Here is a 12,469-nt window from a genome sequence, read left to right as displayed (position 1 = left end):
CAAGGCTCATGGACAGACGCCCAATCACGAGACCCAATAAGCAAAAACAGTTGAGACCTTATCCTAGCACAAAGCATATGATCCCAGCCTCCGACCTATCCTGCACTGTCATATATAATTGAACGACGATCCGCACAATGCAGCGGGTTAAACGGTAGCCGTTTAACCGTTCACCCTATATAAACTCCATATTTGCACTCTAAATTTCTTCTTTAATACTTCATTAATTTTGGTGTTAGAGTGCTAATCTTGTAGATCCATTTCGTTTCACCGTAAAAAAATATTCACCACCGCAGTAAAAAATCTCGTTGCGATCTCGTTTCTTTTTCCGATTCTATAACCGAACAAAATGTAATAATTTTTAAGTCCAAAAAACATCCTTCATTTAATCGTTACTCTCCGTGAGCTATTCATTTCATGACTTTAACTTCTAGAAACTTTTCACCTAAAAGTAAAAGGCGGAAAGAAAAAGTTTTCAAAGTATTTGAAAAATGGAAAATATACATGCATCTAGTAATTGATTATGAATATTACATCCTTTTACAACATTCAAATGATAGAAGTTCTTGATCAATAAAGACACTAGAGCAACAGACACAAATTCTTGATCAACAAAGGCAACGGAAGATTAAGATTCCTCTCTTCTGAAAGAAAAAAGAGACGTTAAGAAAGGACAAAAAATTGAGAGGAAAATGAGTTTTTCTTTATTTAATTATAATCATTAAGTTCTAGTTTCCTTTCTAAAAATATTTTTTATTTTCATCTCTTAATATTTATGATAAATTTACTTACTTACTGTAGACTATTGTAATGAAGATTTATGTGTTTTTTAAAAATAAGAAAAATGTAAAAAATTAAATAAATCATGTGTAATTATCATTTTAACTTTTCCCATCACAACTGTTCATTTCAAAAGTTTCTCGTGTTTTACTAATAAGCTGAAAGAACATAAATTTTAGCGTTGAATATATCATGTCTTTGGTCAATATAGTGAGATTTGATTTTGCCCTCTTTAAAACAATTGTGATTCGCTCTTAACAAATAATTATTCTCTCATCATAAACCTTGGGTCATTATTCCACCTAGAATTTTCTTATGTGACATTTAATTTAATTTATTTTTATTTTTTCAAAATGTGGATTTTTTAAAATTTTTTATTTTTATTTTTTCCATTAAATTTATTTTGTATATATTTTTTAGACGATTTATTTAATTATTTATTTGTTTAATTTTTAATTTTTTTTAATTTAAACCAAAATTTAATATGAAATGTCTTGGCCTTATGGCCCATTTAGTGTAAGCCAATTTTTAATTATGCAATCCATATTGATATTTATTATTTAGTGTTTAGCTATTATTGAAAGATGCTACCATTCTACTAAAAATGTTATTTATTTTTTCAAAATTTTCAAAGCAGAAAGAATTATTTTGTCTTTTCATAATCAAGCCAATATTCCAACCTTTTAAACAAATGTTCAAGCGCCATGTGTATTGACCATTGTATTTTTCTTTGTCTCACATTCACTTCACACAAGGCCGTCCCAATATTTTAGAGGTAATGTGTAAGTTAGTCATGGTTCAACCATGACAAAATAATTAGAGGTCTTATTTAACCCATTTTAATAATGGCAAAGGTTTACAAGACTCTATTTAGTTACACTTTATTTGAAAAAAATTTGAGGCCATGTGCGGTAGTCCGCTTTGCACGCTCTTAAAGACGGCCCTGATTTCACATACCCTCTTGTCTTTCTCTCTCCAATGTTTTCACTTTCATTTTAATTTTTCTCTCCTAATTTTCTTTTTCTCTGTTTATTTTTCTAAACCTAAATAAATTAATAAATTGAATTTTTTAGTGGAACAAAGAGGAACACGTAAAAATGTACTCAACCGAAAACATAATTATTTGATGATTATTAAACAATTATTCATATTTATTAAAAAAATATTTTTAAATGTCAAAATTTCTACTTTAGTGACGGACCACTATCAATAAAAACACAATCAATTATTATTCATTATAATATGATTGAAGAACCGATTATTTTTGCTCTCAATATAATTTATTATTTAATAGGTCTTAAATTATCACTCAATTGCATTTGTTTTAATATTAAAATGTGAATGAAATAATTTTTACACTAGTAAATAATTTTTATCCGTAACGGACGAACGTATAAAAACTAGAGATTAATTAGAATACATTGTCAGTATAAAACAACTTTACACCATCATCCAATTAGAATGAAGCATTTTGACACATAAGTATGGAATTAAAAATATAAATAAATAAATTATAATTAAATTATTTTAATAACTACTTTTCCCATAATTCTCTCTTCTCATGTGTCAAAATGCTTCATTCTAATTGGATGATGGTGTAAAATTATTTTACACTCATAGTGTATTCCAATTAATCTCTAAAAACTAATACTTTCTGTATACAAACATATGTCGGACTCTAACTGCCACTGAACACCATATTGCTCAATCTTTATCTCTCTTTCTCTGTTCTGCAATGTTGAACTACACGCAGGCTTTGCATAGAGTAAGGCGATGTGCATGATAGCCATGTGCACAAGGTAAAACAAGGAATGAAATCTATTTTAATATATAAAAATGAATTACTACCAAATTGCCTTAATTACCCTAATGACAAACAATAAAACATGGTTTTGCATACCCCTGAGCGTAATTTTACATTTAATCATCATTACATTCCAACACTTTACTTAATGCAAAAGTTAATTATTGGAATATGTAAAAACGTGCACTGCATTCTATAATTTTACTGCATGTGGAACATACATATTTATGAAAGGCTACCTTTTCATTATTTCTCCCTATGTCTATATATTTTCGTATCAAGTCTAACCACTGCATGTGCAAACTTTTCCATCTCCCTATTCCCATTTTTCAAACAGCAGTGGAGCGGTAGGGTTTCTCTTCACCTTCACCATTTCCATTTTTTTTTCTCCATTCAACCTTACTGATAGAGTTCTGTTTCTTCCACTACTTTTCTCAACAGAATATGAGCAGAAAGTTTTCCCCGATTAAGGATGTCAACGATTCAAAAGAAACATGGAGATTGGCCGTTCGAGTTGTTGATTTCTGGAGTGTTATCAACAGCAAGGGTAAGGAGCATCTGGAGATGGTTATAATGGACGTATCGGTAATGCTTCGTATTCTCTCAACAAGTTTATTAGGTTATTATATTTTTCAGTTATGATATTGTTGTTGTTTGTCATCGTCAGGGTGATAGGATACAAGTTTTGATTCGTTCTGACCACACACCAAAATGGAAAGCACGAATACGCGAAAACATGTCTTGCATAATCAACAATGGAACTGTTTATGAAAACGATTTTCAGTGGAAGCTTTGTGATCACGACAAGAAATTTGTGTTTATTGGTGGTACAACTGTTAAGGAAGTTGAAATTCAGAACCTTCCTCCCAAAAGATTTTTTTTCAAAGACTTTAATGATATTCTTGGAGGAAATTGTGAGATGAACCGACTTGAAGGTAAATATATTAGGTCATTTGATTTCTTCATACTACAATGTTGTTTATTATTACAGAAGTTGATTTTAACTTTCTCTTTCACTATGTTTTGTAGATATCATTGGTGTGGTTCAAGAAATCAACAATTTTCAATACAACAATTCTGGAAAAAAATCATTTGTTTCATTGAGTCTTAAAGACTTGAAGTAAATTATCTCAATTCAAATATTACAACTGTGTTCCATCATTATTATCTTATTGATATTTTTATGTTTATTTCTGCAGAGGAGTCATTGTTAACTGCACATTATGGGAGAGTTACGGAACAAAATTTTTGGACTTCTACCACGACGAAAAAAACAGTGGTGCTATTGTAATAATACTAACTCATGCAATGATAAAGGAATCACAAGGTTTGTATCAACAATCTCCTATTTTTCAAATACTATCCGCAGAGCAATAAATTTGATACTCTAATTTTGGTCTATTTCAGTCTCAAATGGATGGAGTGGATCTAAGTTGCTTATTAACGAAGACATTCCAGAGATAACTGAGTATTTATCAAAGTATACACAAATTGTTATATTCTTAAAGTATAATAAGCTCCCTTAAAATTTATCATCATTTACATTCATTTTTGGTTCAATGTTTCAGGTTACCGTCAAATGAGCAGACTGAAAAGCCTTCGCAGTCTTCGAAGGGAATGTCTCTTTGGTCTGGTGCCTCTCAATTCACCCCAGTCGAAAGTTTCGTTCATAAGGCCAAGTGTATTTCTCTCAGTGAACTTTGCAAGGTGAAACAGGTACATGGTTATGACAAATTTCAAATAGTAAGATCAATATTATTTTATACAGATGATTTTTGTTAGAGTGTTGCATTTTTTTATATTCAACTTATTGTATCTTAGGACATGTTATGCGTTACTGTTGGAACAACTCAAAGATTTTTTGTCTCAAAACACGGTTGGTTTTATTATGGGTGTACTAAATGTTCTTTAAAGGCATCTGATGTGAACAATCCATACAAATGTTCATGTGGACAGAATGTAGAACATGCCATACCAAGGTTGTATTTTTCAATTATTAATCAGATTAATTCATTTGCCATGTTTCAATATTTGTAATGTTCTAATTGTATTTTCCTATGCATTTATGTAAAAAGGTATCGAGTTGACATATATGTGGTTGATGGTGATTCCAAATTTCGCTTTGTGTTTTGGGACTCTGACTGTGCCGACATTATTGGAAAGTCTGCTGATAGTATTTATAAAGCAATGCTTGAGGTTCATTTTAATTCATTACCTATTTTAATGTTTATTTGTATATGAATGAAGTACTTACATTAAATTTAATGTGCAGGAAGGTGACGACGACCCAATGATATATCCAGATGATCTTGACATGCTACTTGGTAAAAAGATGGCGTTTAGGGCTAAAGTTCAGCCAACATTTGGCCAAGCATCTGTTTGGAAACTTTCCTATGATGAAGAGTTTGTAAAGGAAATTGAGAAAGATTATATTACTGATGAAGTATGGAAATTTTTCTTTGAACATCTACATATGTCTATTTATCAATATTTGTATCTTAATCTTCATCTCAATATCTGATCTGCAGGGAGATAGCAAATCTTTAAACCAAAACCCAGTTGTTCCAGCCATCGATGAATCCATTGTATGTTAATGTTGACTAAACTTTAGCCTGTTAATTACAGTATTTTCTTTATACTTACTGTTAATTTGTTTTCTTCCAGGAGTCGTTGTCAGCATATGGAGAAAATGATCCTGATAAACAAGTGACCAATACTCCATCCAAAGGAAGTCCTGTTTATCTTGATGCTGTAGATTCTGAATTACAAGCGTATGGTACTACCCAGCTCTCAGGAACCAAGCCTGCAAAGAAAGTTAAGATTGAATCTGATGCATGAAGACTCCACCAGAACCATTTTAATTTCCATCATTATTGTTATTTTGTGATATTTTCTTGACAGTTGTTTTAATGTTTTGGTACAAGATACACGAGTTACTATCCATGGATTAAATATCAATTATCATTTTGTCATATGATATCAAATATCAATTATCATGTTGGTTTTCTTATAATTTCTCTGTAGCAATGATGTATGGTATGTTGTTTGTGTTTAATATTGCAAGATATATTGCCCGATTATACAGTGCTAAATATATTAACTGTTGTTTGTGTTTAATATTGCGTGATATGTTGTCCGATTATACGATCCATATGAATTGGAAAAAGAATTAGTGGTAAACCATCCTACATGATATTTCTTCTTACCTGCAAGTGAAAATTAATTTTTGAATAATAAATTGTATATCAGAATCGTTTTGATTTGCACAGTATTTTTTCATTAAACCATAATTTTGTCAATGTTATTTACAGTAATGTCTTGCATTTTAAGTTAATTATTCACTTCTCAATTAACATAATTTTGGCAATGATATTTTCAGTAATTGCTTATTCAACAGATTCCTCTCATGCAAAATTTTTTAATTCATTAACTTGATTTGAATACTGCATGCATTATTTAAATATATCCTCACGAAATGTGTTTTACAAATTTTTTAATGTCACTCTTGAAAACTGCACCAGCATTATGTCAACCATCATACCTACCTGACATATAAACTATAGCTTGCTCTACATTCTCATCTTATTTGTGCACGCTTCATGCAATTATGGTTGCTTGGTGCATTCATTTTTTGCTTATTTAATGATTAAGTCACAATATTTTTAACTGCATAAAATAGGGAGATGACATAAACTTTTCATATTCAGCTTTTTCCCTCCATAAACAAATAGTTTGGAGGGAGTCTTTGTCTATATATTTCATGCTTCCCTGCATATTCAGCCATATTTTGCAGAATGATTGTATCTTCAGAGTAAAAAATCATGGAAAAGAAACAAAGCGATGAGCATGATCACTTCATGAATGTTATCAGAAGAAAAAGGCAATTTGATGCTAGACATCATAGAATGCGTGTTCTTCGAGCTAAGAGAGCCAAGGGATTGGCGGCAATGAACAAAGAAAATGCATGTCAAACTCAACCCCCTGCTGATACTATATCTTCGCATTTCAGATTACCACTATCTTCTATTTCTCCAAATATTCCAAGTTCCACCATAACTGATCGAAATACACAGCAGAAAACTCACAATATATCAACATTGAATACATTGCCAAGTTCATTAGCAAAAAAACGCCCAAGAGTTGTTTCTGTAAAGAACATCAACAATTTAGGAGTTAACCTCAGAAGGAGATTTGATAACCAGTTTATGAGCGGTGCGACAGCATCTTCAAGCAATACACCTAATCCAGATTCCAGCACCAACGAACTTTTCGAAGATGACAGTGAAGGGGATGAAGGTTCCGGTAATTCTTCAGATGGTTAGTAACTTTATTGTGATGGATTATTAACCGATTTTGAATGTTCTTACATTTAACCAAATATAATAACATAATATTTTCTAACTCATTTTTTACTATGCTGTTGTAGCCTGCAGTTCAGTTTCCAACTATTCAAACGACGAGCATGAAGTAGGTTTTGACACTGACATTGAAGAAGTAGATGTTCAAAGATCAGGTTGTATTTTATTTTATTGATATGTTTCTTTCTTTAAAAAAATCATTATCTATTATGTTATTTTACCTGTACATTTTTGTTTAGGAGAATACTACGATTTAGGTGACCCATCATGTGAGTGTCAGCAATGTGGTGCAAATATGTGGTATATGGAGAGGAAAAACAAGTCTCGACATTCTGCTAATCCTAAGTTCTCAATGTGTTGTGGAGAAGGAAAGGTTCAAATACCTTTGTTGAGACAACCTCCACCCGTATTGCAGAGCCTGTTGTTTGAACAAAACGAAAGTGACTCAAAAAGATTCCAACAACAAATTCGTCTTTACAATATGATGTTCGCATTTACTTCTCCGGGTGCTAAAATGGATAACAGATTTAATAATGGTAGAGGTCCCCCTAACTATCGTATTCAAGGTCAAACATGTCATCGTATAGGCAGCATGTTACCTTTGCCAGGTGAAAAGGCCCGTTTTGCCCAACTATATATATTCGATACTGAACATGAAGTTCAGAATAGATTTGATATTTTCAGGTTTTTACTTTATACATCTTTGTTTCAACACTGTATATTATTTTGTTGTTGCAATTCTCAACATTCTGAACTCTATATGTTGGATGTTTTGCAGAAAAAGGGATGGAGTTGATATTAATATAGTTGAAAAGTTGTCTTCCATGTTATATGAACATAATGTTCATGCTCAGTCATTTAAGATGGCAAGGGATAGACTTTCTGAAGGAAATGTTGCAGATCTAAAACTCCGTCTCATTTCTGATCGTCAAAATGATGGAAGAATATATAATCAACCAACAGTTTCAGAAGTTGCTGCTCTCATTGTTGGTGATGTTGATACTGCAGAAAAAAGGGATATTATAATGCAAAAACAATGTGGCCAACTTCAGAGAATAGATGAATATCACACTTCTTATTTGGGTTTTCAATATCCTTTACTTTTCCCTTATGGCGAAGATGGTTACAGACCAAACATACGGCATCGCAATAAAGGATCTACAACGGTCCGTAATGCAGAAACAACGACCACGGTATCGGAAATTGACGATGTTCCATGGGAGGATGCAACCAAGAGAAACAGACTTACAATCAGAGAGTGGTTCGCCTTTAGGATTCAGTCAAGAAAAAACGAGGCACAGACAATTCTCAGGTCAAGGAGGTTATTTCAACAGTTTTTGGTAGATGGTTTTACAATGATGGAATCTGAGAGACTTCGATGGTTAAGAAAGAATCAGTCAAAACTACGAGTAGGGAAGTATGATCATCTTGCAGATGCTAGGACAAATGGACATACACGTGGTGCAGCTACAGGGAAAAGAGTTGTCCTACCTTCGTCGTATGTTGGAAGCCGTAGATTTATGGATCAGTTATACTTCGATGGCATGGCAATTTGTAGTTATGTTGGTTTCCCTGATTTGTTTATTACATTCACATGTAATCCCAATTGGCCAGAAATACAGCGCGTATTAAGTTCTACAAATCTGAAAGCGTCTGATCGTCCGGATCTCATAACAAGAATCTTCAAATTGAAATTTGATTCGTTACTGTCCGATTTGACTAAAAAGAGTATCATGGGAAAGGTTCTTGCGTGTAAGTAATTTGTAACTTTGATTAATTTAATTTCCTTATTCATTTTTTATGTCATGTTATAGACTAATATGTTAATTTTATATTTGTAGATATGTACACAATTGAGTTCCAAAAAAGAGGGTTGCCCCATGCGCACATATTAATTTTCCTTCATCCGTCGAGCAAGTACCCAACACCCGCTGACATTGATCGTATCATATCAGCAGAAATACCAAACAAAGACACCGACGAAGAGTTATATAACTTGGTCAAATCTCACATGATACACGGACCTTGCGGAAATGCTTTTCGTAATTCTACGTGTATGAAGGAAGGAAAATGTTCTAAATACTTCCCTAAAGATTTCAGACGTGATACGATCGTTGATCAAGATGGATATCCGGTGTATAGACGAAGGGACAACGGACACACAGTTTCTAAGAATGGAATTGAGATTGATAACAGATTTGTTGTTCCTTACAATTCAAAGTTATTGTTGAAGTACAGAGCTCATATTAATATGGAATGGTGCAATCAAAGCACATCCGTCAAATATTTGTTTAAATACATCAACAAAGGATACGACAGAATAACAGCTGCAATTGTCATGAATGAAGATGGATCTGTTTCGCAACACGAAACCGTCGATGAAATAAAGCAGTATATTGACTGTAGGTACGTTTCTCCAAGTGAAGCTGCTTGGAGAATTTATGGTTTTTCCATTCACGGAAGAAAACCAGCTGTAGAAAGACTTCACTTTCATGGAGAGGGACAAAATTCTGTTTTTTATACTGATGTCAGTCCCATTACCAAAGTCCTTGATAAACCGAGCGTTACTGAGTCGATGTTTACTTCTTGGTTTGAAGCAAACAAGAAATACGACGAAGCGCGCCAACTAACGTATAGCAATTTTGTTTCAAAGTTTGTATACGTTAAGAAAAAAAGAGAGTGGAAACCCAGACAAAAGGGATACACAATTGGAAGACTAATTTGGGTTCCTCCAACTACTGGGGAGTTGTACTATCTAAGGATGATGCTAACACATGTCAAAGGGCCGAAAAGCTACGATGAAATAAAGACAGTAAACAATGTTAGGTACGATACTTTCCGTGATGCATGTTTTGCTATGGGATTTATTGGGGATGATCGAGAATTCATAGCTGCAATAACAGAAGCATTTCATTGGGGTTCTGGACATTATTTGAGATTACTTTTTGTTCACATGTTATTGTCAAGTAGCATTAATAGGCCTAAGCATGTATGGAGTAAAACTCAACATCTGTTATCTGATGGAATTCTGTATTCTCAGCAAAGGATTGCAAACAACAGAGGTATATTACAAAAATATGATCAGAGTAATTAATTACACATAATATTACTATGCTATTCCAATATTTACCAGCGATTTATTTATTTTGTTCATTTAACAGATCTGCGTCTAACGAATGAAGAAATTCTCAATCTGACGTTGATTGAAATTGAAAAACTTCTTCAACGCAGTAGAAAGAGTTTAAGTGATTTTCCTGGAATGCCAAAACCACATGGTTACATAAATGAGGAGCTTGGAAATAATTTAATTTACGAAGAGAGAAACTACGATCCTGCTGGACAACTTCAACAGTTTAATACGCTGTATAATAACCTCACAGGTGTAAATAGTAGTTAACATCAATTAGGCAGAAGAATTTCATATAAATTAGAAACTTATATTTCTAATATCAAGCATCTAAATTATGTGTTGACTTTATTTCAGATGAACAAAGAGATGTGTTCAAACAAATCTTGACGGCTGTTGATACCCAGAACGGAGGGGTATTCTTTTTGTATGGATACGGCGGTACAGGGAAAACATACATGTGGAGAACATTAGCTTCCTACATAAGATCAAGAAGACAAATATGCTTGACAGTTGCCTCTTCAGGTATTGCATCCCTTTTGCTCCCCGGTGGTCGAACGGCACATTCGAAATTTAAAATTCCGATCCCCACACTTGAATCTTCGACATGCGACATTAACAAAGGTAGTGACAGGGGTAACATGCTAAAACTATCTAAATTGATAATTTGGGATGAAGCTCCCATGTGTCACAAATTTTGTTTTGAAGCTTTGGATAAAACACTCAGAGATATCATGGGTGGAACCAGGTCATCTGATAAAATATTTGGTGGGAAGGTAATTGTGTTTGGTGGGGATTTCAGACAGATTCTACCAGTTATTCCAAGAGGCAGCCGTTCAGATATAATTCATGCAACTATCAATTCATCATACATTTGGGATCATTGTAAGGTTTTGAAACTTACAAAAAACATGAGGCTTCAGCAATCTGGGACGACCATATCGGCATCCGAGTTAGAACGGTTTTCAAATTGGATATTAAAAGTTGGAGATGGAAAACTAGCAGAACCTAACGATGGCTATGCTGATATTGATATCCCAGCAGATATTTTGATATCTAATTTCGATGATCCCCTTCGAGCCATATTCGAAAACACTTATCCAAATTTTGAAGCTAAATTCAATAATGTAGCTTTTCTGCAGTCAAGGGCAATATTGGCTGGAACAATTGAGACAGTAGATGAAATAAATCACTATGTATTAGACAATCTTCCAGGTAATATTTAATTTTTTGTGAAAATTTATCCGACGATTTTTCACTTCCAGCTTTAAGAGATCATAATATAAAGGCACTGCATTTTCAGGGGATGAAAAAGAATACCTAAGCTCTGATTCAGTCGACACGCATGATGGTGATGGCAATGAATGTTTTGATGTTTTAACTCCTGAGTTTCTGAATGGACTGAGAACGTCGGGACTTCCTAATCATAGGATCAGATTGAAAGTAAATACTCCAATCATGCTGCTCAGGAATATTGATCAAGCAGAAGGCTTATGCAATGGAACACGTCTAATCGTTACAAGATTGGCTGATCATGTCATCGAAGCTAAAATCATTTCAGGCAAGAACATCGGCGGTATCATTTATATTGCCCGAATGGACATTACTCCAACGCAGACGCCATGGCCATTCAGGATGACACGAAGACAGTTTCCTATAACAGTCTGTTATGCTATGACTATTAATAAATCTCAAGGTCAGTCTTTGGATCATGTTGGCATATATTTACCGAGGAGCGTATTCAGCCATGGCCAGTTATATGTTGCAGTTTCAAGAGTAAAGAGCAGAAAAGGCCTTAAAATCTTGATCCATGATAAGGAGAAACTTCCATTGACCACCACAACAAATGTTGTCTTCAAAGAAGTGTTTGAAAATGTGTAGTCTATAAGTTTTTGCAATATTTATGGACCTGTTGTTATTGGTATATGTTTTGTGCTCAGTTGCCTAAAATTAGCTTACAACTTAAACAACTTATTAACTGTCATGAATGGAAGATTTGATATCATCTTTGCATACTGATAATTTATTTTCATCTGTACAACTGGATTGAAGACTTACGATGAATTATAGCTGCCATAATATCAATGATTGTAGAACATCAACAATTCAAAGCTCAGCATAGTAAAAATATTCACGTTGATAACCATAATTTAAATCCATTACAGAGCCATCTGTGATTACAATCTAAGTACCATCAACAACAAATTTAAAGCTACAAGTAACATCTTTACATCCTAATCAGCTACTTTTTTCCCCAAGAACGCAAACATCAGATCTGAAAATGGAATCATGGAGAATTCTATGAAATCTCCAACTTGAAGATTTTTTGACTTTGCAAATTCGTACCAACCAACTCCAATATGTTTCTCATACTCATTCCTGCCAGCCTTAAGAATACGA

The 12,469-nt window shown here is 33.4% G+C and overlaps 2 protein-coding genes across 2 annotated transcripts; both read left to right on the top strand.

The window, feature by feature from the left end:
• Positions 1-3,503: 3,503 nt before the first annotated feature.
• LOC131642685 (uncharacterized) lies at positions 3,504-5,148 on the top strand. The gene is made up of 8 exons (XM_058912905.1): positions 3,504-3,519; positions 3,614-3,704; positions 3,784-3,911; positions 3,992-4,064; positions 4,153-4,300; positions 4,406-4,563; positions 4,660-4,780; positions 4,857-5,148. Exons 1-8 carry the CDS (start codon positions 3,504-3,506, stop codon positions 5,103-5,105), a joined length of 984 nt encoding a protein of 327 aa, XP_058768888.1. The 3' UTR covers positions 5,106-5,148.
• Positions 5,149-6,405: 1,257 nt separating this feature from the next.
• On the top strand, positions 6,406-11,950 carry LOC131642684 (uncharacterized). The gene is made up of 9 exons (XM_058912904.1): positions 6,406-6,901; positions 7,011-7,097; positions 7,182-7,626; positions 7,721-8,108; positions 8,166-8,694; positions 8,784-10,004; positions 10,104-10,322; positions 10,427-11,284; positions 11,373-11,950. The coding sequence occupies exons 1-9, from the start codon at positions 6,406-6,408 to the stop codon at positions 11,948-11,950; spliced, it is 4,821 nt and encodes a 1,606-aa protein (XP_058768887.1).
• Positions 11,951-12,469: the final 519 nt, after the last annotated feature.

This window comes from Vicia villosa, unplaced genomic scaffold, assembly GCF_029867415.1.
Source record: "Vicia villosa cultivar HV-30 ecotype Madison, WI unplaced genomic scaffold, Vvil1.0 ctg.005589F_1_1, whole genome shotgun sequence".
NCBI lineage: Eukaryota > Viridiplantae > Streptophyta > Magnoliopsida > Fabales > Fabaceae > Vicia > Vicia villosa.
Note: the sequence above shows the minus strand (reverse complement) of the source record. Positions and strands in the feature narration are given on the sequence as shown.

Excerpts from the sequence above, each read along its gene's own strand:
- LOC131642685 (XM_058912905.1), top strand. Across the intron at positions 3,912-3,991 it reads AATGATAAAGGAATCACAAG|TCTCAAATGGATGGAGTGGA; the intron begins GTTTGTATCAAC and ends GGTCTATTTCAG. Across the intron at positions 4,065-4,152 it reads ATAACTGAGTATTTATCAAA|GTTACCGTCAAATGAGCAGA; the intron begins GTATACACAAAT and ends TCAATGTTTCAG.
- LOC131642684 (XM_058912904.1), top strand. The coding sequence starts at position 6,406 with ATGGAAAAGAAACAAAGCGATGAGCATGATCACTTCATGAATGTTATC. Across the intron at positions 6,902-7,010 it reads TTCCGGTAATTCTTCAGATG|CCTGCAGTTCAGTTTCCAAC; the intron begins GTTAGTAACTTT and ends ATGCTGTTGTAG. Across the intron at positions 7,098-7,181 it reads AGTAGATGTTCAAAGATCAG|GAGAATACTACGATTTAGGT; the intron begins GTTGTATTTTAT and ends ATTTTTGTTTAG.